The sequence below is a fragment of the Stegodyphus dumicola genome, chromosome X1 (genome assembly GCF_044657685.1).
Source record: "Stegodyphus dumicola isolate Sdum_Otavi_A_Nest chromosome X1, ASM4465768v1".
Classification (NCBI taxonomy): domain Eukaryota; kingdom Metazoa; phylum Arthropoda; class Arachnida; order Araneae; family Eresidae; genus Stegodyphus; species Stegodyphus dumicola.
Genome location: NC_140780.1, coordinates 152,815,217 through 152,841,459, shown reverse-complemented (window position 1 = coordinate 152,841,459; position 26,243 = coordinate 152,815,217). Strand labels below are relative to the sequence as shown.

Sequence of the window (26,243 nt, the reverse complement as noted above, 5' to 3'; positions counted from 1 at the left end):
ACTCATTAGCCTTCAAAATATAATACAATGTAATTTAAATTCGTATCACCTATCATGAATAATTACTAAGTTATGTTTGTCAGCTGTAACAGTTGCTCAGTTAGGTGCTGTTTTTGCTTGCGAGCCAGCTGAACGTTAAGCCGGCTTTTAAGCCTGTGATGAAATTCTGTTTTCACTAATTTTTCTTGAATCTGCTGTCAAAAATTACTGGTTGCTTAGCCGATTTTGTTAAAATAAACTCGAGAAACGGTTGAAAAGCTGTCAAGCAAATTTAAACTCGCAGCTTCTAAGAATTTATTCGAAGACTTTGCAAACAAAAAAGTTAATGCAAAAATAATTCGGGAAAAAGTACCTTTCGATATTTAAAATATTTTACTTATAATCTGCTTTTTTTTTTTTTTCATACAAACAAATAGACAACCGGATTAAATCTTTACATATAATTTGAAGAACCCACGTAGAAATGAGAGAGAATAGTAGTTAGCTTCTTTTCTGTCTTATTTACCGGAATTTAATCAAAATTTGTGTCATCGAATGTGTAGACTTCAAAAAATATCTCTTTGTTATGTAAAAAAGCGAACAAAATATTTTCAAACATGCATTTATGAATCATCACTCATCTGAAATTTAAATTTTTAAGCGTAAAACTCCGCTTAAGTGCATTTAAGATTTCAATAAATACTTTCATGCTTTTTTTTTTAAACTAAAGGCTTAATTAAATTTGGCGGATCTATGTATCTGGTATTCGCTACCCGAATAAGTAGAATGATGTAAAAAAGAAATTAAAAATAGAATTTAAAGTACACTATTTAATAAAAATGCAAATAAATACTCTAAAGCTTTTCTCAGTTTTGGCTGAACTGATTTTATAAATAAACATATCAAATTTGTAAACGCTAAAAATTAAATTATGCGAAAGAACCAATTTATTTTTCATTTAGTCGAACGTTTACGTGAAAAAAAAATGTAAATCATTCCCACTTGTGGCAGAGAGAGTAAAGTCATTTAAAATTTTAGATATATTCAGTTCCTTCTCTTTAATAGTTTTAAAACCATTTTTCGAATTTATTTTAACAAAACAGGCTATGCAACCAGCAATATTTGACTACCAGTTCAAGCAAAATAGTGAATCAGAGTGACACAAAACTGCTTTCTAATTTTAAATCCATTAATTTCATTCCAAAATCCTGATTGTTCAAATTTCAAACCCTCAAAGCGTAAACAGACCAGTTTCAAGTATTTTTACAGAAGACAGAATCTATTAAGAAGTGAAAAACCCATTATTTGAACTCTTTCTGAAAAACTGCGGAGCTTTGTCCTTGCGGTGGCGCTAAGCCAAAGACATGTTTACACTGTGCTTAAGTATATTTATACTTTGACGCGAGCAAATGAGCCATTTCAAGATCAGCTTTGATCCCCTTTCCTCAACTACATAACTATAAAAACCTACCAGATTTTTGCTTTGAAGAATTTGGGGACATCTTCGATTTTCTCCACCAGGGACCCGGTGAAGTCCTTTCTTTTTTCCCATTGCCGCGTTCCATGTCTTCCGCTTTTCGCCTTTTTGAAACTCGCTTCTGCCGACAACTACAATTTCATAGCTTGCAGGCACAGGTGTAACCGATAAGATTTTCTGTAACCACTCCATTCCGCGCATTGTTTTTCCCTGGGATCAAAGCTCATATTTAAAGAGATATGACTACTGCTTCTCAGTTCCAGTAGATGACAGCTAGTCATTTAGAATCTTTCTTATGATGAACCGTATTCTGAATTTCTTCGTAAACACAAGAAAAGAGGTCGCTATAAGTTCGTCTTGTAGTTATCAGCTGCGGAAGTAAAGATAAGGCTCTGTTGCCTGCTATTTCAGAGCGAAAGCGACTTTAGCTTGCATAGGTCAAAGTGCACTACAGTTTATATAAACTCAATAGCTAATTTTTGACATCATCGTTCTTAAAGTTTGCTCTCGCTCCAACAAATCTTTCTTTTGAAACTTATGCTTCATCAGAATTTTTGATCTAATAACAGCTTTCTTATTGTTAAATAACTTTGATGTGATTGTATACCGCACCCAGTTCAAGTTAGGATTCTTGGCTTAATATGAGTGAATTAGCTATGGGTTTACAGTAATTTAGAGATTTTAAGATTTAGATTTGCTTGTAGACTATTTTTTTTTATTATTATTAAAGGGAGTCTGATCAAACTTTACAATCCATGTTTAGTGAGACACATAGCAACCAATGGAGCTCAGGTCTCTAAATTAATACCGCTATTTAAAAAACCTCAAAATTTATTCAAAAAACTGAAATATTGTTTTTTCTTTACAACAGTTTAATCCCTTAGACTATTTTTATTAGCGACCTTCTGTCTAAATAAATGGATGCAAACATTTCAAACGAGAGTTTAAACATAAAAATGAAATAAAAAAAAAATACAATAAATAAATAAATAAATAAATAAATAAATAAAATGAAAAAAAGGAAAAGAAAAATCTGAAATGATTCAGATTTTAACTATTCAGATTTGTAGAGGTTTTTTATGCTCTTGTTGAGCTCTCACTTTATCTGTCTGCTCTTGAACTCACTCCTGTTAACACAATATTTTTTGTCTATTTAATTTTATTGTTAAACATCATTTTCTTTGCACTTGCACCATATTAAATTCATCAGCAAAATCCCAAAATTTTTAAAAACAGAATATTTTAGAATTCTTGATACAGTGTTAAGAGTTGCCACGCATTTTTTAGCCCAGAAAGGCTATTATTCTCGAGCCTCACTATTGCTCTCCGTTCCACTTTTCAAATAACTAGTCACTGGCGGGGTCTGCCGTCTAAAACAGTTATTATACTTGCAGACGCACACACACACATACATATATACACTGATATTTGTGAAAAATGCAATATCACGAAGGAATTGTCAGAAATGAATGAAATTTATTCCACATATTAATGATAGTGGCGCAAATAAACGATACAATTTACAAGGGAAAAAAAAAAAAAAAAAAAAAAAAAAAAAAAAAAAAAAACCGAACGTCGGAAATCAGTACTTTGTGTGTCTGCCACGCTCAGCGATGAGAGCCTATACACATCGTGGCATTGAATGATTCAGGTTCTGAATGTAATCCTGGGGAATGGCATTCCATATGACGCCAAAGTTCAGTCTTAGTATGTGCCCCAGCAGATGTACAAATGAGTCACCGACCGACGAAATCCCAGACATGCTTAGTGGGCGACATATTCAGGGAGTAAGAAGCGAAACCTGTTGTGCCCTAAAGGAGGCTTGAGTAGTCTGAGAAGCATGCGCACGGGTGTTATCTTGTTGAAATACAGCGCCCAGAATGCATCGAAGAATGGGGAAGGGCCTCTGGCTCCACAACTTCCCTTAGGTAGTGATCACTGTTGAGGTTTACCGCAGTCCGCATTGGATGGAATCGACAATTAAATCCAAAACCTCCACATAATGATGCCAGGCGTTTGTGAGGTATAATGTTGGATAACACACTGTGAGAGCAGACGTTCCCCTCTGTGACGTCTGACGCGAACTCTACCATCATTGTGCTCCAGATTGCAGCGAAATTCATACGAGAAAACAGCTTGTTTCCACACGAAAAGGCACGCACTGTGTTGTTGTGCCCATTGAAGTTGGAGGCGTCTGTGATTCAGCAACAACGGAATCCAGAAACCCTTGCACGCAGTTCATGCTGCAGCAGACGGCGATGAACCGTGGAGCTAGACAACACAACACCTGTATTCGTGCTCCAACGTCGTGCTAACACATGAAAGGACACTGTGCGATCCGTCACAGCCATGCAGACGAGGTGTCTGTCGTCAAACCAAATTCAGTCTGTCATAGTCACTGATTTGACTGACTGATCTGTCTGTCGTATTCAGTATTCGCTGAGACACAGTTTGAGTATTAATCTGAGTTTGAGTTTCTCTCGACTGAAAAGTGAAAGAAGTAGTTTATTCATCCTAATCAAAGCCATAAATTTTTGCAAGCAATATTTGCAAGAACATAACTAGTTTTCGACGTGCGATAAAAATGACAAGTCCAGTTTGAAATACTTATGAAAAAATTAACAGAATTTCAAAGGGGGCTACAAAGATGCTCCGTCACTGCAAATAGAGGGGAAAATGCAAAACAAACTACCTTCCAAGATTTTCACAACTTTTAAAAATTTTTATTAAATAGAATTTACATATTTTACACATTAAAATTTGTCTATGATTTAAAAAGTAAAATGGAAAAAAAATTGCTTTAAGAGTAGGGCAGATATCAGTTGGAATTTCTTCTTTCTTGATTACGGAAAGGCCTCCATGAAGGTACCCCTACCCCTAAGCGGATACCCAAATATGGCATAATTAAGTAAACTAAATCAGTTTTTTTCTGATAATATGTGCTTATAGATATACATGTCTTAACTTCTTCTTTAAACTGCATTACCAGCCCAGCTGTAAAAACATTGAAAGCTGGTAGTTCGACTCGGATTCAGATCCCAGCGAAAGAGTTGGCTGAGTGCGAATTTTTGTGTTCCCTCTATATGTGACTTGAATAAGAGCCAGTTTCCCTTAAAAATCCTGTTTTTCCCCATGTGTAACGTGTATACGAGCCAGTTCCCTTAGAAAGTCCTCCAAGAAGGCATCCTTCCCCTTAGGCAGATAGCCCTTGTGTGCTTTGCCATAATTAAATACACCAACACACACCATCCTTAAAAATCCTCGACGAAGGCATTTCTTCCCTTAGGTGGATAGCCGTCAAGTGCTTGCTATAATCTCGATAATATAGTCCAGATTTAGTTGTATTGGTTTAGCTTATAGTGTTACAATTTCGTTTCATTGTCAGCTGTGTTTTATTATCTGTCTTCTTTGGAGTGAAGCTTTAGAAAATTTCTCATGAACACATCCCTCCTCTTAAGCAGATGGCAGTCACGTACTTTACAACAAACATTTAAAACATACATACAAAATAGCTAGCTGTCCTTAAAAGTTTTTTTAGTGATAGCATTTTCAAGATGACTCAAGGAGTTCAATTACGCCGCCAACACTTATATTTAGTTTGTGGAGTTTCAACTTCTCATTATTCAATTTTAGATGGTAGTTAATTATTTTTCTTATTACGTTATTATAATGTGAGTTTTATTGCATCGTCTGGAACTGTCACGGCCACCGTGTTCGAACCGTCTGTGATTAGAAAATGAAGCAGAATAGTAACTATTCAGCTAAATGTGGGAACTATAAGCTGCGCAAAAGAGAAGTGGGCGTAAGCTGAAGCGGCGTTACTTGAGTCACAGCTGTAGTCTGTAGTTTAAAAATACACTTTAGTATTATCAAAGCTTAATTAAAAACATGTCTAAGTAGTATTTTATCTGTCTAAAAGAAAGCAGAAATAGTATATGATTCCCAAATCTTGAAGAACAAGAGAAAATGTTCTGTTAAGTCACGTCGCATTTTTTTTTTACTCACTTTCATTTATATTATTGTACTTTTTTATGGCGAAAAGATAGTTGGTTCATTAATCCCGGCAAAGTTCGAGAGCTTTTTGCCTAAGGGGAGGGATGTCTTCATGGAGGACTTTCTAAGGGTAACTGGCTTGTATATACGTTACACATGGAGAAAACCATGAAAACGCCCATGCAGCCAGCCCAATCGCGGGATTCGAACCTCGGACAAAACTACCAGTGTTTAGCGACTTTACCGGTGGGCCGCTGGTGGGCCCGAAAAGGTAGTTAAGCTTGCCTACCTTCATCTTTTGATTAGTTGAACCTTACATAAGGAAATAACATACACTTATATTGCTAGTGAGAAAGATAAGTGCATAACTCAAAATGTGCAAGTTTTGGGGTCGTTTGCTTCCATCTGTAAAAATCGTAGCTAAACCTGCACTTTCGTGATCAAACAGGAGAGTAAATCTGTGACACTTTTCCAGTAAAAGTATAATACTTAAATGCGCAAAAAGTAAAAGTTGCCAAGTTCTGAGTTACGCTTGTCTCCTTTCCCGATACATACCTTCATGAAGTTGCATAAATGCAGTTGAACTCATAACGATGTTGCGGCTGTAATGAGCAGAGCTATAATGATTCCAATTTAAGCGTATCTCTGCAGAGGTTTAACTCATCATGAATACCGGGATTAATGATTGTAATGAGCAAATTTTGTCTCCCATGACGCTGTTTAAAACCGCGTTTGATTATACATTTATTGACTTTTGCGTTTAAATAAAGTAAGGAAAACAAATGTGAAGCTAAGTTCATAAGCTAACAATAAATCTTACAATAATCTTGCATCGAATTTTAACGATTTACTTTAACGATGCACTTCAAAATGCAGTGTTATTCATCAGTTACAAAAGAATCCGTTCATCCGAAGAAATTGGCGGGGAGCTATTTCGGATCTCGTCATTTTTGCGAATAACACTTGAAAACTACATATTTTCGACAAATGAAGATAGTAATAAATACACATAATATTGTTGTATATTAATCACAATATGTATTATTTAGAGTAATGAATCATCATTTGGGTTATTCCCACAATGCGTACGTTTGTTTGACTATGGCAAAGCATACGACTGTTCTTCTTAAAGAAAGGGGTGCCTTCATGGAAGATTTTCTAAGGGAAATTGATTCTTATTTGCATGATACTTAGGGAAAATCACGAAACACACCCATACAGCTAGTACATTCGCCTGGGTTCGAATTACCAGCATTCAACTGTTTTAACCATTCAGCCACAAGTAGTGTCGATTGATTGTGAAAGAGTATAATATAATAAATGAATAAATACACCCAGAATCGTAATTTTCACATTTCTCTGTTCATTTGTGTTCATGATATTTAATATTTATGTGCACTAAACATATTTACTTTCGGTCAGCGTTATATTTGCAAAATATTGTGCAAAACATATAATATTTTTTGTTGACACAAAACATCTTTAGAGTCTGTGGCTGTTGCGCAGTCTATCAGGCGGTAATTCTTATTCTTTTTTAGATGTCATAAAATCAGAATATCAATAAACCCTTTTTATAATATTGCCAACAAAATGACAAATCTTATAATAAGTAATTATAATATTGCAAATGAATGGGAGAATCACATTTTCCATTTGAAAGAGAGGAAACACATTTCTTTAGCAACATAGGTTATGTTTGAGACTTCAAAATACCTCGCAAAACTTAATGGGTAGTACTAAAAGGCTAAATAGAAGTAGCCGTTTAATTGATCATGGCAAAACATGCAACTCTCCGCTTTAACACATGTGATTTTTTAAGAAAAATTTAGTCACGTAACACAAGGTGGAGGCATCATCCATCCAGCCCATTTCCCGGGAGTTGTACTGAGAATAAACTACCACTGGATCAGTTATCTTATCCGTTCGATCATTGATAAGCACCCTAAGAAATGAAAGAGTTTGAAAGATGCGACCAGAATGTTGGAAATTTTGAAAAGCACTTTATTGTAGAAAGAAGGTTCAGCCATAGTCAAGCGACACGATATCAAAACAAATCAGGGCAGTAACACATTTCATGAATTTTGGAGGGAATGAATAGTTCGAATGAGGAGAAATTAAAAAAAAATAGATCAAAAGAGTAATATACTTTAAATCAGCTACATTTGCTGAATCCATCAAAGCAAAAAGTATGACAATGGCAAATAAAATATTGCACATCAACCGCATATTCAGCTGAAACAAATACCACTCACCATTGACAAAGTCGTTAAGATTGTGACGTCGTGGATGCTTCAGTGAAAACGGAATCAACACTGATAGTGGTGATACATCACTTTTTAATAACACAACATATCACAGATACAACATTAATACATTTAGAAAACTTTAGTAGATATCCGAGCTGGTGACACAATCAGAGACATTAACGAAGATGGTACTCGTCATCACTCGACAAACAAAGTCTCCACACCTCAGCTCGCTGGCGGAGCTTCCCAGCGTCTCACAGAAATCTCATCTCTTTACGCATGCGTAATTCTCAGTTAAGTCGTTGCCATTCACAGTTCTTTAAATAAGGTGTTAAAATGAATTATAGTACTCGTACTGTGAGGAGTTTGCTAACGACGTTCTCTCTAGTCAAGAGCATCATAGGTCTTTCTAGTAGAGTTCAGGAGCGTTCTTTACAGACTAACTCCTTCCGCCTCCAGATTTTGTTTTCCTCGGACACAGAGGAAACAAAACTTTGCAGGATAAAATAGAAGTTCAGGCAGGCGTTCGCTACAAACAAACACCTTCCGCCTCCAGTTTTTGTTTCTCCGGACACAGGAGAAGTAAACCTTCACAGTTCACAGTTTCTGGTTTCAATAGAGATTGTTCAACATTTTACCAGTTAATTCTAAACCACACTGTTACAAAGGTTCTCCACTCTCATAACCAGGCCATCATAAAAAACACATATAACAATACATATACAATATATGAAAAACCAACACAGAAATTTTGTCTTTATGAATCAAGTTAACAATTTACTATATAGTATGAAATTAAAAAAATAAAAAATAAAAAAAATACAATATACATAATCAAATAACAAAACAATTTAAAAGAAATGATAACTAGTCTATTTAACTGGCATGTACAGAGTTTCTATTTAAGCAGTCTACATTTAAGTTGTTACTTCCCTTTTTATGATGTATTGTAAAATTATAAGATTGCAAGGCTAAGGTCCAGCGTAATAATCGACCATTTCTACCTGCATTATTTTTTAGCCATACTAGGGTATTATGGTCCGTTTGAATTGAAAATTTAGTCTGCCCATCTATATACCCTTTCAATATTTTTATTCCATACAGAATTGCGGCACACTCTTTTTCAGTGGTGGAATACTTCCGCTCACTATCAGTAAATTTTTTACTGAGATACAATATGGGATGTTCTTTTCCTTTATCATCCTTTTGGGCTAAAACAACACCATATCCTTGATCTGACGCGTCTGTCTGTAGTATAAATGGTTTAGAAAAATCGGGTGCATGTAGCACAGGCCTACTAGATAACTTTTCTTTTAAGGATTTGAATGATTCATTACATTCATCATTCCAAACAATTTTACCCCTTTTGTTATTCCCTTTTAACAAATCTATTAAAGGTGCGGCTATAGCAGAAAACATAGGTATATATTGTCTGTAGTATCCAGCTAACCCTAAGAAAGCTCTAATCTCAGTTTTAGTTGTGGGAACAGGAAAATTTTGAACCGCTTCGATTTTTAGTTCTGCTGGAGAACGTTTTCCTCGACCTACTATGTGACCGAGATATTGGACTTCTTCTTGTGCAAACTTGCACTTAGAGGGTTTAATAGTTAAATTGGCTTTTCTTATTCTTTCTAAAATTTCATGTAAATATTATAAATGTTCCTCCCACGTTTCAGAAAAAATAGCAATATCATCTAAATAAGGAGTCGCATATTTCTCACATCCGCACAATATTTCGCTCATCATTTTACTAAAATAATAAGGAGCATTTTTAAGCCCAAATGGCATGCGCAAAGGCCTATATACGCCAAAATTTGTAGCAAATGCAGCGATTTTCTGAGCCCTAGGGGTCAGCGGAATTTGCCAATAACCTTTAGTTAAGTCTATCAAGGTGATAAATTTGGCTGCTGCAACAGTTTCAACACGTTGCTCTATATTGGGGATTGGGTAGAACTCAGTACGCGTTATTTCGTTTAACTTTCTGTAATCAATACAAGGCCTAGGATCCCTACCTGGTGCTTCAACAAGGATCATGGGTGAAGTATACTCAGAGGGTCCTGGTTCAATAATCTTGTATTTTAACATTTTTTCAATCTCGACTTTAAGAATTTCGTTCTGTCGATTTGTCATTCTATAAAGCTTATGCTGTACGCGTTTGTCACTGATTAGTTCGATATCATGTTCGACTAAATTTGTTTTCCCTGGAATATTCGAAAATATAGCAGAAAACTTTACCAATAACTTTCCCAACTGCAGGATTTGTTCATCATTAAGCCTTTCTTTAAGATTATCTTTTGCTATTATTTCATTAAAATCAAACACATTGGGATCGGTTAACATATAAGGAAAATCCTCCTCTAATTCCGAGGGTTCAACTATCTCCTCGTTGTCAAGGAGTACCATATTCAAAAATTCAGGTCTCTTATGATAAGGTTTTAACATATTGATGTGATACACTTTATTCCCTTCCTGATTCCCTTCAAAACTAACCACATAGTTTGTTTCTGATAATCTTTTCTCTATTTTTCCCGGCCCTTTTCCATTGAGGAGCGAGTTTATGTGGTTGATTCACTGCTAATACTAATACGGAATCTCCTGGCTGGAATTCCCTTTTCACGGCATTTTTGTCATACCATTTCTTCCTTTTGTCCCTCACCTCTTCCATTTTTTCTGTAGCTAATTCTCTACTTTTCTTTAACCTATTGATTAATTCGAAAACATATTCTATTACGGTATCTTCTTTTTCCTGAGGATCTAACCATTTCTCATACAATAATGCGACAGGTGTTCTGAGGTTGGTCCCGTTCACTAATTCAGCTGGACTAAATCCTGTAGTATCATGCGTTACTGTTCGCAGGGCAAAGAGAGCGGCAGGTAATTGTACTTCCCAATTTGGGGCAGCTTCAATACATAATACCTTTAAGACCCTTTTTATTGACCTATGGAACCGTTCTACAGGATTGCTCTGGGGGTGGTAAACCGAACTTCTGGAAATTTTTATACCAAACCTCTTCAAAAATTCAACGGTTAAGCGACTCATGAAAGATTTTTCTTGATCAATTTGAACCTCCCTTGGAAAACCCATCCGACTAAATACCTGCAAGAGTGCACTTACAACAGATTTCGACGTTATATCCGGTACCGGGACGGCGTCAGGATATTTAGATGCTAAGCACATAACTGTAATAAGATATTTATTACCTTCAGTAGATGTAGGCATAGGCCCGCAAGCATCTACATTAACTATACTAAAGACTTCAGATATCACAGGTACCATTACCAACGGTGCTTTCTTTTTGTCACTTGCTTTTCCTACACGTTGACAGGAGTCGCATGTTTTAACGAATTCCTCAATGTCTTTATAACAATTTGGCCAGAAAAAATGTCTTAGTAACCGGTCTTTTGTTTTCAGAACTCCTAAGTGACCTGAAGTTCCTTCATGACAAATTGCTTTAATTTGCTCTCTGAGGTTTTCTGGAACAACAATTAAATGTTCTTCTCCTCCTAACTTATTTACCTTCTTTTTTACTAAAACCCCATTTTTAATCCCATAACTTGTTTTACATCCGCTTTTTACTAGTTCTAATAAAGGGGCAAGTTCTTTACTTTTTTGTTGTTCATGAATAAAAGTACTTGAGTCAATTTGAATTGCAGGACTTGTGGGGACACAAAGGTCGACAGGAGGCAATATCTCTCCATTTTCAGACCTCTCATGAGCATCGTCCTCCTCTTCCAATTCTAACTCATTCTGCTCAGAATTTTGATTCGTCTCACATAAATTTTCCGCTTCCTTTAATTGTCGTGCTTGAGATCGAGTAACGACCGCATTAACATTACCGACATACGACGAATAATTTTTCTCAGTTCCTCTGAGAAGAGCCGCTGTCTGGTTGCCTAATATATATCGTCCTTGGTCTAAGTGGTCTCCTATAACAGCTGCTTTGGTGGTTACTGTACCCAAATCGCATTCAATATCTAGTACTTCAGCAACAGGTAAACAAGTCATATGATCATCCAACAAATGTCGAACCCACACATGTTCTCCCTTCATTCTATCTCTGTCTACATATTTCTGACAAATAATATCTACAGTTGCTCCTGTATCTCTTAGAATAGGTACTTCAAAACCATTTACTCTTCCATTTAATGTATAGGGATCTAACAGATTCTTCTCTGATCTCCCGCTTATCCGATACAAATCTACCTTTTGAGTTTTTAAATTAGGGCACTGAGGTCGTAAATGGTCAAAAGATCCACATTCATAGCACTGGAGTCTTTTTCTCCTATCAAAATTCAAGTCCGACTTTTTCCCAACATTGCGTGCATCATCATCTTTTTTAAATTGTGTACCTTGAGGGTTTTTTCTATTTTTGAAAACGTTACCAGTGGACTGAAAAACAGCCATTTGTCTACCTGATATTTTCGTTTTCATTTCACCCAATTTCGTTTTCCCAACCATCGTCTTTTTCGCATCTTCAAATTCCTCTATTTTACCCACCAACTGTTTTGGTGAAGTGATCGTGGCCCATTCATCTATAAAATGTTCCTTAAACTCATTAGGCGTGCGCCTTTTAATCTGATCTACCAACATTAAATCCTTGAGTTGCTCAAATGTTTCGATTTTTAATCCCTTGAGCCACCCATCTAAAAATGTCTTAATTTCGTGATAAAAATCGTACCACGTAGAATCCGGATTTTTCTGAGTCTTAACAAGAAGTTGCCGAAACTTCTCCGCACTTAATTTAAATCTTTTAAGTAGTAATTCTTTAATATGTTGGTAATCTCTAGCCTGTTCTTCAGGTTCCCTAGCAATTATATTATTTACCTCAACCGGAAGGACACCAATGAGATATGACACCCATTGATCCGTGGGCAATTTTAAAACTTTAGCTTGCCTTTCAAAAAGTTCTAAGAATAAACTGATATCATCAGTCTTTAAATTAAACTTGGGCATTAGTTTCTGAAAATTCTGATTAAATACGGTTTCACCTCCAGGTTTAGCAGATTCAGTGTTCTGTTTTGCTTTAAGGCATTCTAGTTCTAACTGTTGCGTTTCAATTTCTTTATTTTGTTGTAGTATCTGAAATTCCCTCTCCCTAGCTCCTGTTCTAACTGTAATTCTTTCGCTCTTGTTTGCTTCTCTAAGTTTTCCTTTTCTATCCTATCAGTCATAATACTTTCTAACAAATTTTTAACAAATTCTTCCTCATAATTTTTACTATTCGTTATTAATTGTTTTAAATCTATCACTTTCATATCTTCTAAAGCTATTTCCCCAAGTTCTGAAGCGACAAGGAATAGATCCCTTTTCTTAGCTTTCCCCAAAAATGCCATTTTCGCAAAAGTACTTGTTCAAAACAAATAAGAACTCAAATAGTTATTCACAAATAATACACATAAAAATATATCAGAGATATAAAAAACACTTTCTTCTTTCTTACAAAATTAGGCAAATAAAAATAAAAGGTTAATAAAAGCATTAATCACTGTGGATTTATTTCCATTCAAACATAAAACGAATAAACAACCTTACTGAATACTTCGTATAAAAAATTAATAACAAATTCTTTTCATTTAGTACAGCCAGACAGAAAAAAAACCAGAGTGGCGCCAATAAATATAAACACCTTTAATTAACTATCGTTTTCATGACAGCTACTTCCGCTGGCAACCATATGGCCAACGCAATTACTACGTAAATTCGATAGGCGCAGGTTTAAATCAGAACACTATTAGAACATTTCTTTACTGCTCAAAGCTTTAAAATTAAAAATGAAATGATAGAATTTAACATTCTACTTATCAGAAAATACACATCATATTAAAATACAGCACTGGTGTGCTTTCATGAGAAAACCAAAGTAGCAAGTTTTTAATATATTCAACTACTTATTTCTTTCACAAGAATTTAACATAAATTTTCTTCTAATGACTTAGAAATGAAAATTGCAATATTGCACTGATGTGCTTTCACATATACAGAAATTAAACAGTTCAGATTCTATCACACCAATTTATAACGAAACGTTAAACATAAATACACTGATGTGCTGTTTATTTACGGGAATGGATTTTTCCCATTATCATACAAAAGAAAAATATCTCGTTAGATATATAAATACAACACTTTGATTTTTTTATAAACTCTTATACACTGACGTGCTATAAAATGCACTGATGTGCTACGTGTTAATGGGAAAATGTTTTCCCGAATATACCACAAAAGGAAAATATCTTGTTAGATATATAAAACAAACACATTGAGTGTTTAAAACTCTTATGCACTGATGTGCTATAAAATGCACTGATGTGCTATAAAATGCACTGATGTGCTACTTCTGCTTTGGGAATTGATTTCCCGAATAAGTAATAAATAACTACATTATACACTTCAGGCCTGGAAATGAATATTGTGGAGAACACATACCTGGTCTCTTGTCACACAAATCTCGGTGGAACCTCCAAATTTTTTATTTTCTTTTCGTCTGTGACGTCGTGGATGCTTCAGTGAAAACGGAATCAACACTGATAGTGCTGATGCATCACTTTTTAATAACACAACATATCACAGATACAACATTAATACATTTAGAAAACTTTAGTAGATATCCGAGCTGGTGACACAATCAGAGACATTAACGAAGATGGTACTCGTCATCACTCGACAAACAAAGTCTCCACACCTCAGCTCGCTGGCGGAGCTTCCCAGCGTCTCACAGAAATCTCATCTCTTTACGCATGCGTAATTCTCAGTTAAGTCGTTGCCATTCACAGTTCTTTAAATAAGGTGTTAAAATGAATTATAGTACTCGTACTGTGAGGAGTTTGCTAACGACGTTCTCTCTAGTCAAGAGCATCATAGGTCTTTCTAGTAGAGTTCAGGAGCGTTCTTTACAAGATGTTTAGACGCTGGTATGGTACTTTCGCTGGTATGGTACGCATGGTACTTTCGCGGTTTTATCCCATGCCTACCGTAAATAGGAACCATTTCAAGTATGACAATGGCAAATAAAATATTGCACATCAACCGCATATTCAGCTGAAACAAATACCACTCACCATTGACAAAGTCGTTAAGATGTTTAGACGCTGGTATGGTACGCATGGTACTTTCGCGGTTTTATCCCATGCCTACCGTAAATAGGAACCATTTCTCTTAAAAAGTCTTCAGCGAAGGCATCGCTCCTCTTAGGCAAACAGTTCCTAGCGTGATTTGCTTTAAATAAATAAAACAATCTAAATAAATTCTGAACCAGCTGAAAGATTTTCGAGATTAATACTTATTCGCATTTTATGCCGAGGTGTATTGTAGTTTGCGCACATATTGCTTGAATTTCAAAATAATCAAAAGGTAAACTTAGACTGGCGTATATTTTGAATAGAAGCTCTCTCGAAGGAAGAAGACCTATGTCAAATTGCCCTGGAAATTAAAATAATTTTATTCAAAATATACGCCAATTAAAGTTTGCTCTTTTTGCTTAATTTTAAATTCTACATTGGTGTGCTTCAAAACTGATCAGTCATTGCTTGTTTTAAAAATATGATGAAATGTGTGATTTTCCGGTCACAGCATATTATTTATTGTATTTTATTTCATCCAATTACATATACTTTTACTCATTTATTGTATTTATTTTAATTGTTTACATATTTATTGATTTTTATTGACAAAATGTTTTTGTCTCAAAGCAATTTCGTTTAATATTTCATACTTCAGAAATTTTTGAATATTCTCCTACAATTGCATTTTTGACATAAAAGGCAAAGAAAAATTTTCAGGCTACTACAGCGTTTTGAAAGGCCTTCAAATTTGATTTTTGAATGGCTGAAAACAGTCTACTCCAACAGACAAAAATTTATTTTTGTCGTGATTTTAATGTTGACTGCTGACTTTGGCACTCTGTCAATTTTAGAAATTCCATACTGCTTTTATCTCCTGTCTGTGCGGCAAAATGAATATTTTTAATCAATTAAAGGCTTAGTTTTCCAAAAGTTGTAGCAGCTGAAAAGCGAAGCATATGTAGATGAACTAGACATAATGAAAAAATATGTATATTTCTCGCTTGTGAATAAAGAGAAACGAAACGATCTCGCCTTTAGTAGAGTCTAAAAAACAAAGCAAACTTCGTAGACTGTTCATGCGTGTCGACAAAAGTTTACGATTGAATTAAGACTTACATAACATGCGAAATTTTTCTAAAACTCTTGTAAAAATTATAGATTAGAAAACGCAGAATTAGCGTCACTTACTGGGCATATCTACCGTTGTTCATAAGGTTCGCAGAAAATGCTTGTACGGCAGTTCTGTTCGAAACGTAGAAAATATTATCTACTAACAGAAATTATTACCTTAGTTGGAAGACACACAATTTCCCTAGTGTTCCTGCCATTCTTAAAAGTATTGGGAGTATGCCCCATTTAGCATCTGCCACTGACTGGTGGTTGTGTCATTCTGAATTGTTTGAACTAGTATATGAAAACGTTGAGCTCACCAACCGATCCGATCTTGATTGACAGATAACAGCGGTTTCAGAGAAGTAAGAAATGGTTTTGAATGATGGTTTTAACACGAAAGGGAACTGTTTCTGATCAAACAAACCCAAGTTTCTTTGCTCAAACATCCTTTACTCAAAATTCGACATCGCATAGAGTGATTGAAGAGTGTTTCAAGTCCGTTTGCACTACAATGCGAACACGCTCTCCTCGAATAATGTCACATTTTTTCTATAGAGAGTATATCAACTCTCTCTCGGCCAATTTTAAGTATTGTATGTTTTGCACATGTAATGCACATGTAATTTTGGCGTTTAGAAAACACACAGTAAAATAAACTTACCCAAAATTAACATACTACCTAGAACTGAAGTTGAGACGAGACCATTTCCTAGCAAACAGGTTAATCAAAAGACGTAATTATGATTTATGAATGAAAAGTTTAATTACGAAATAAAATTTCCTAGAACAACAGAATTTTCGAAATCTCGTTTTTTGAGCGAGCCCTTTAATTTCAGTAATGTACTGGGATGCAGATGCTTATTTTTACAACGAAAAATTCTTTCAGTACTAAAAATAAATCAAATGAAAAGACTCTACTAAAATTTTGAATGAAGTAACTTATGGTAAAAACCTAAGGTAAGATAAAAATAACTTGAGATAAAAATAAATGCAAACTTTTAAACACTTGAGATTGTCTATTAAGGAACTATAAATGAAAATAAAATTCAACGATAAATATTGTATATGAACCCTTCCTTCCCCCCAAAAAAAACAGAACATGGGACTGAAATGTGAAAATCAATACTGAAAAACCTATTACAAATACAAATTTAATACTAAGTGACATTTCCATCTATTTTACAACTAACTAAATGATTTCTTCCATTTTTTTCAAATTAGAACAGATCAGTTTCAGGATTAAGTTTTGTTTTTTATTTTTACTGAAATTAATATAAGCTATTCCGTCAAAATTCCTGCTGCATATAGAGGTATTTTTAAGTAAGTTTTTTTTTTCATACTTCCTTATTTTTTCTTATTAAAATTTACTAGAAATTTTGTAATTTAAGCTCATTTTTTATATCCCACAGAATTATCGAAAACCGTTTCATTAACTCCACTTAGTGGTGTGGGTGAAGTGTAATCAAACGATTGTAGCAGTAAACCTTTCCTTCATAAAACTGCAATCTTTCTTATATCAAAGTATTTTCGCTCGTTTTTTTAATACGATGCATATTTAATTTTCATTTTCTGTTAAATGATTAAATTTAATAGAAAACTAAACATTACAAAAGAGTTCGGGAACATTAATTCCAAATATCCACATTCCTTGAGACTGCCACCTCCTCTCCTTTCAAACCTGCGTTTGAGTTTAGACAATTGCGTGGTGCCACAATTTTCTGTTCTATTTGTCAAAACTGAATAACCCATTTTATCTCTAGTGGACTGTTCTGGTATATATCTCATGAACCATTCTAGTTGAGATGTCACAATAATAAAACTTTTGTATTCTTAAAAATTAAATAGAAAAGAAAATCAAAGTAAGTAAACTTTTATAGTTAAAGGAATTTGTCCAAGAAATATTTTACAAGCATTAGTTATTTTACAAATATACATACCGTTAGTTCAATAAATTTAACAGATTTTCCCATCGTTATCTAAATTAATTAAATATAATTTTTTTTAAACTTACCTTTATCTAAATTTAACAGATTTTCCTATATATCGCATGCACACGTTCATCACAGTATGAAATGAATTTAAATTTCGTTTTTAGAACTTTTCTAGTAGAATTTAGGTTACGAATTCAATATATTATTTGAATTTGTATGATTTGTGGTAAACGTTTGATAATGACATTGAGAGCTGTAATGTTTGTGTAAAAAAAGGTATATAGTGAAATTGTTTGAACAGTTTTGCTGTAACTTACAAAGATTTAATGCTTATAAGTTCTAGTTGAAAAATACTTCTAGATGCAAATTTACGTTAATTGCAAATTATAAAAGCGATTTCATGCATTCTTCGAGGTATAAATATAACTTTTAACTTGCATGCGCAGTTTAAAAAGCTTAGGATTAAGATTTACACCAATTATGCACGTAATAAAATTTCATGCAGCTTAAGTTCCAGCAATAAAATTTATTTTGAGATTTTCTTCTGGCTTAATGATGTAAGAATGTGTGCACAAAAAGAAAGCATTTTTAGCTTTCTTAGTTACATTTCGTTACCTTACCCTTGTTTTTGTTGCACAGCCCCACTAGTGTTAACTTAATAAAAATTATCGCATTCGTCTGGACGTGCTTTTCGTGTGCATAGACATCCAGTTAGTTAGTGAAAGATCCGTGTTTCGAATCATGCCGAGAACATTACGTTAATTTTTCACGCTTCCTGAATTTGGGTCCCTACAGTGCGTAGAACTAAAATGGGGTGGACGATAACTCGTCACCACTAGGATTTGGTTATTTGGATTTCGTGCGTCTCCCCAGTTGTCTTTGAACTGAGGTTGAAGGTAAAGAATTATTGTATTTCCCAGTGCATATTCTCATAGTGGAAGAGCACAACATGTTCATCTATCAGTTAAAGGATCCCTGATTTAAATTCCAGAGAGGGAATAACTGATTTTTTATTCCCGCCCCGAAAAACATAATATTCTCTATAAACTTTAATCGCTTTCGAATTTTTAAATTTCAATGTAAAAGTTCACAGAAAGAAATTCATGGAAAGTATTTCCATATAATACTGCTGGGGATTATGTAGTTTGTTTGAATTTATTTGGCCTAAAAACTGAACAAATGCTTTAGATAATTTACTCGATGATAAAATGAGTTGCATGAATTATGATGATGATGTTAAGTACAAAAGACATGGTTCTCAAATGACACGGAATTCTCTTCGTTCTTGGATAACGCATTATTTAATCGATAAAAGTGCTCTTTCTTGGGCTTTTCTCGTTGCGACTCTGTAATTAATGAGAGTAGCTATATAATAACTGTTTTACAAAGATAATCTATATATGTTGTCAAGTTATTCATGAAAGCATAATAATTAATAGTGTACAAATCAGGCAAAACAAAACTTGTTTTTGTAGGAAATACCTCATAAATTTTTATTATTATTCTTTTGCACAAAACTGGTAGAATTAAGCTCGTTAAAGAATTTGGGTATGCGATGTATGGTTTCATGTAAACAGCAATTTAATACATACACATTGGTCTAATTAAACATTTTGAAGTGAGAAAATATTAAACTTTATAATTATTAAAACTTTTCCTTGCAATAAGGCCACAAGTGACGTCAGTATTAAATATTTTTACCGAAGAAATTCATTTCCCTGTTAATATTCTATTGTTTTGGTCAAAAAATGGAGGATTTCCACAGAGTACAATAAATTTTGATTTCAGGGTGCAGCTTATTACTATTATTATCATTATTGTTTCCCCTTTTGGTTTAGACGAAATACTGCCAGTTCACGTAAAAGAAATAAAAACGAAGCGATAATTTAAAGCAAAGCGATCACTTCAAAAACGTTTTAAACTTTTTTGCTGCTGTAGAATTCTGTTTCTCTAACATAGTAGAATAAACATAACTAAACAACTAAACTATGCTCTTTATTAGAATATATAACATCACTGCATAACTTCTACATTTTTATATATTAAAGAAATGCAACAGTCAACAATTATTTGATATTGATTTCAAACAGCATTGGATAAGATTATAGCATTCCTAGAGACAACCACTGTAATTTTATTTCTTCAGCAGTAAGTTATTCAGAAGAATGCATCGTTTCTCTCTCAAAATATACCCAGATTTCCACTTAAAATTTACGTTAAATAAGATTTACAAGCAATGCAGTCACTATAACAGCTCTTCCTAGAGGAATTAGAAGACAAATGCATTCGCATTTTTGTGGGCAGTAAAAATTCGCATTTTCGTGGGCAGTCTTTTTACCAAAAGTGAACAAACATTATATTGCCAATAATTTGGTATTACAACGCAAGTAAATTGCAGTTTACAAAAAAGGTGTGTTTTGGTTTAATTGTAAAATGAAAGCATTTTTGAATAGGAAAAAAACATCGAAATAGACGAGCTTCTCATTCGAACTAACAGGCACATCAATAACTGATTGGACAGGTTTGTTCATTTTTTAATGGATTTTCAATAAGCAGAAGGAGAGTACCTGCCTAAGGAAGATATGCCTTCGTAGAGGACTTTCTAAGGGAAACTCTCTCGTAGTAACGCTACAGATCAGATAATTGATCAGAATACTCGTAGTTATACGAGCTCAGTACTCAGCGAACGAGTAGGTTACATGGGAGTTCTGTGGTTTTAACCTGTTAAATGAGTATACAAGCCAGCTTCCCTTAAAAATCATTTTCGAAAGCTTCACTCTTTTAAGCAGTGGCCCTCACGTTCGTTGCTATAATTGGTTAAATTTCATAAAAACAATAAAATATGCTCAGTCTGACACATTAGAGAAACTGTATTGTTCTAACAGCTTTTATAGTTAAGACACAATAACTCGCCGAACAAATACTAATTCAGAAGTCAAACAACAAAAATCATGCAAAAAATCATGCCCAACATTGTTGGTCCGAAAATCACACTTTCAGTTTTTCTGCTGCTAAAATTATTCAAAAAACATCCTCCATTGGAGAACTGGATTTTCTAGAGGCATTTCACATTCAAAAAAATCTTTCTGTTCTAGTTAACGATCCTAATTCCAATCCATCTTTGCCTTCGGCCTTTAAAGAAATTATGTTTTAGTTCTGGTTTCATCAACCGATGGTTCCACTAGCTTATTTTCTGTCCAGGTTTTCTTATCTTTTGTGATCATTATATTCTATCTCGTTCATTTGCGCTTTTGCAGCTGAGGATGGTGGTTCGGTAAAACTATCGAAACTAGTCCTGTGAAAATTTGAAAATATAACGCTGATTTTTGTTGTTCAACTTCTGAATTAGCTTTTATAGCTTTTCGTCTTTTAAAGTTTCAAAAAACAAGATATGTTCCATGTGAAAACAACCAAGACTATCAAACGCATATTTACTTCGTTTCAAAGAAAGTTAAAATATATTCTAATATTCTTGAAAAAGAAATCTATGTCTTTGTTTATTCCTTAAGTAAACCAGGGACACAATTTATGAATTCTAGGGTAAAAAATTAATTTTACCGCATTTCAGTTTTTCATGGATGCAGCAAAAATACAATTCTTTGATAACTCAACCTTCTTTTATAGCATTGATACAAAATTAATAGAACGTTCCCTATTAGACAATTATATGCTAGCGAAAACTTCTTTTAAAATTTTAAGAATACTGCAATTTAATTGACATAGTCTGTTGTTGTCACAGCTGCCGATGAGAGAATTGCTTTGAGAACACTTTAAAACAGGCGAAGATTGAATAGTGATGACAACTATATTCATTATTCGTCACTTGAATACGTTTAAGCAATTCATTCATCATCTCGAATAACTGTAATTTTGATTCGTTTTATAGAATTATGTTTTGAGTGGTATGGTGAAAAATTTTCAAATTATTGGAATGGCTGTGTCCTATAGGGACCCCCAGCGTATGCTTTTTGAATATGTATTGAGACAATCAGCTATTCACAGAAGTGATAAGGACTTTTATTTTTTTGAGATAAAATGTGTTGAATATTTTCAGTGAAACCAATGAAGACTAAATCAATGATTTAGCAACTAGAAAGTTTGCTTTATAAATCTATCAAGTGAAGAACTTTGATTGATGATCCAAGTTTATTGACGTTTCTTTAAAATTCTGCATATTATACTTAATGACATTTACACGATTCAGAAACAAATTATATAATCAAATAAATTAATTTAAACCTGTAATAATATACTATATTCTTCTAAGAAGCCATTATGTAAAAGGTATTGTTCGGGTCCCTAGAATCCATATCATACAAGGTTTAGATGAAATACCATATCATACAAGGTTAAGATGAAATACTATATCATACAAAGTTTCAGATGAAATAAACATATCATACAAGGTTAAGAGAAAAATAGATGCATCAGTATTTCATGACATAAATTGAAAACTACTACGATTCCATTATTTGCACGGTATGAAGTAGTTTTACCAACTACAATTTAGAAAATATAGACTCTAAACGTAAGATATTAATAACCGGCAAATGTCAACATTTATTTGCCGTTGACTGACATCGTCTCAGGAAATTCATTAAACCATCTGAAATCAAAGCTGAATGACGGCTGAGTTTGACAGCTACTAATGTATGAGTTCGCGAACAACAGCGCTATTATTTATTATTTAAGACTTTATTAATTTTTATGACTTTAAGAATGCCTGTCAGTTTATCTCTATCTCATGGAAACAAGCGATAATCATAGGCGTACTTTGATAAATATATTAGAAATCTACTGATATGTTAAGAGAGCAAAATTTTATTTCAGTGTAATCTGATAAAATAATAATGTTATCTATAAACCCTTTCAATGATTTGAATACAGCATTTAGCGTAACAGAATATTCAAGACAGAGATTATAAGATCGCCTGGAAATAGCCGTTATTTATAAACAAAAAAAAATCTCTCTAAAATCAGTGTGTGATTTGTTTCAAAATAAATTTGCATTAAAGGAAGCTGTTTGTATAACACGTCAAATGTGTGCTAGAGCTATAACTGAAGTATAAGAAGAACGTCACCCATGCTTAATTGATAACTTTCATTTTTTGTTCTGCTTGGTTTACTATGCATCTAAAAATATACACTAAAAATTTTTTTAATTTAAAATTAGTAAAGAATGAAAACTGAATTACCAAAGTACTGTCACTAGTTTTATAAAGATTAAACTCTACTTTTTATATGACAAGAACAATACCCTTTCTGACATTCTTAAACTCACAATCAGCAAAGTAAGAAAATAATGTACCAGGCAGTAATGGAAAAGACCAAAATTCTGACCGTCTAGGTTTTTATGGTTCCTCTGTTGCCACAGCAGCTTCAGATACAACTTTATTAGGAATGGAGATAAAATTGTAAAGGTTTACCGATTGCGTTTTCCTATTCGAATAGAAAATTCCTAGACTCAGGTATGAAAACCAATAAAACCTTTCATGGGCATAAGAAAAAGCATGTGATCTAGTTGCTAGTTTATTATTTTACGATACTAATCATAAAATAGTGATCCTAACTAAAAAGATTTACTTGATAGAACCAGGAACCAGACTTTCGGCCGATAAGCGAAGTTTACGCGAGATTCCGCATATTATCCTTAATGACATTTATTCAATTCAAAAACAAATTAGAAAATCACATAAATTAATTTCCATCTGAATTACTCCCCTATTTGTAAACCACTAAAGAGTAATTAGAGTTTGCACTGAAATTTAAGTTTGTAAGAAATTTAATTTACGGAGAGAGAATCCAATTTACTGCTGACGGCAGATACGATTTAAAGCATGCGCATCATATTTGTCTCAGCTTCTCCCAAGAAATTAAACTTATCCTTGAGTATTTCTGTCAAGTCATTAGTCAGTTTACAGAAGGATTATATTTCGTAAAATATGTAATTTTTATAATAAGGGAAGATACACGAACTGATAAAACGGACAACTTCAACAGATTCAAATGTATAAAATTGTGAAGTAAAATTAAAATTACCAGAAGTCCTAATAAATGGAAATCCAGTTAACTGGATCTCTGGTTTTTCTGTATATGATAAACGGAATAAGCTTACTTTTAATATACTTAAGTATCTTTTCAATTTTTTAGTTGATTATATTTATATTAATAGGTAACATAATACAGCAATGATCTTAAAATGCATCTACGGTCATTTAAGTAACAGCGCAACTTCATTTTGTTACATGCAATTATGGGAATCTGGCAAAGTGGATCTTCGCTACTGTACTGTTAATATTATTTTTTCAATGAAAGGTGGCTTAAAAGATTTAAAATGGCGAAACTGATGTTTCGCTTTCACAAAGACCACAAGAATGAACGATAAATTGCAAGAACTTGATTAAGCACCGAAACAAACAATAAAGGAATTGGGAAACGAAAACGTATATCTTATTTTTAACTTTTATTCTTTTTACTGTATTATTTTACCTTTAAATAAATATACTAAAAATTCTGACGAACCTTTTGTAAGTAACGAAAAAATTGGCCCATAACATTCCGAAAATATGTAAACAATGCACGTTCTTGGGAAACCAGTTATGTATAGTATTTAGGTCTATTGTTCTTAATTTATTTCGTTAGTAATTTTACCACTTAACGTCAAAAAAAATAATGCTTCTTTAATTCTGGTTGAATGGGAATAGTCAATGAATTTTGTTTCTCGCGGATAAAAATTATTTTACGTTTTTCTTTTAATACAGTGAATATAAAAACAAGTCTACGTGTTTAGTTTTAGTGTCAGTGTGATGGGATTTTATTTTTTATTTAAAACAGAAAAGAGTTTTGCATTTAGGAAAACAAATAAGTGCTTTTATTTTTTAATTTTGCTGAAAAAAGTTTTTAATCTGGATATTTGAAATTCCACTTTACTAATATTTCTACCAGAGTTAAATATATAGTTGAAATATATAGGATATAAAAATAATGGACATGAGATAGTTTTGTAGCACACTTTTTCCATGACTACAGTTGCAGAATATGAGCTTCTTCGATTCCCGAAGCAATGTAAACGCAGGCAGAATTAATTAATTTGACAATTTAAATTTATTTAAATCGTCATTCGTAACATTCTTTCCCAAAACAACTTGCTATGTACAACTTCCTTTATTTCTTCTTTTATTAAGCACATGTTCGATAAAACAATAAGTTCATAAAATAATTTACAATAGTTTATCGTAAACCCGTATTAAGATAAATGTTAGCGTAAATCATTCAAAAAATCTCTCATAGTTGGTTAGAAGTGGAACATTGTACAGCCATCGCTCCCATATATTTTCAGTTGTTGAAACAAATGCGTACTCCAAAAAGTCTAAAAAATAATTAATATTGTAAGAATTTATATTTTTAAATTGTAAAACGTTTTACAAATTAGAAATAATTAAATTTGTAATGTTTTTTAATATTTGGCTAAGTTTTTTAACTAAGACAACTCAAGAAAATAAAACTGGGCGAACATTTTAATAAGCAAATGAACTATAAACACGTCATCAAGAGAGCTTGAATCTATATTACATTTAAATTTAAAGTAATGCAAAGAATTTACATTTATATTTCTGACCTGAACTATTAAAAATACAACATGTCTAAAGATAAAATTAGTCATACAAAGGACCGATCGAAATTCATTGTTAATTACATTTAATTGTTCCAAGCACATAACAGGAACTTTTTTAATGTAATTAAGATTTAGAAAATGACGTAAGTTATTTTAACACGTATACGAAACAGAAAAAAATAAATTATAACAAGTATTGGTCTATTTGGATGAGGAAGGGTCAAAACTTCAAATGATGGTTATTTTTGTTTGCTTTAAATTTAAATCATTCACGTAGATTCAGGAAATGTGATCAGTTTATTTTAACCCTTTTGGAAGAGCTAACTATGAACAATTTATTTAGGATTAAAGATTTTATTGAGAAAAAATATAAAAAATAAACTATTTTTTTCTTTTTGTTGAGATCTATTTAAACATTTTCTTTGAGCAATGTAGCTAAGAAAAATTTACTGTTGATTAACTTACTAATTAGTCATAACATTTATCAAACAGAAAGTTAAGAGAAATATTTTCAAATATTCAGAAAACTTTTGAAACTTTTCTGGATAATAGCTCGAGTTTCATTTACAAGCTAGTTGCATTTCTCTGATAATAGTATGTTTTATCTGTGGTAATATCCATTCTAACCAGATAAAAAATATACATTCCGTTTGAAAATGATAACACTGAAAAGGAACAACTGATTTCATAAAAGCTGATATCAGCACACGAAGGCAGTGAAAAGCGATTAGCGTATTAATTAGGATAAAAAGCAGTACCAAAATTTATATAAAGATGTTCAGTTATCAGTATTTATAATTTATTCGGATTTATGTTTTTAAACTCAT

The 26,243-nt window shown here is 33.1% G+C and overlaps 1 protein-coding gene across 9 annotated transcripts in view; it reads right to left on the bottom strand.

The window, feature by feature from the left end:
• Pka-C1 (Protein kinase, cAMP-dependent, catalytic subunit 1) overlaps window positions 1-26,243 on the bottom strand; it is a 581,879-nt gene that overhangs the window by 221,967 nt on the left and 333,669 nt on the right. The window contains exon 1 of one of the 9 annotated variants that reach the window (XM_085808132.1): window positions 1,451-1,637. The exons of 5 other annotated variants lie outside the window; for them this stretch is intronic. In XM_085808132.1, the coding sequence (XP_085664258.1) occupies window positions 1,451-1,544 (94 nt within the window). In that variant the 5' untranslated portion in view covers window positions 1,545-1,637. Of the gene's footprint in view, window positions 1-1,450; window positions 1,638-26,243 lie in introns of those variants that run through there. 3 more of the 9 variants (XM_085808126.1, XM_085808127.1, XM_085808128.1) reach the window with 3 other exon arrangements.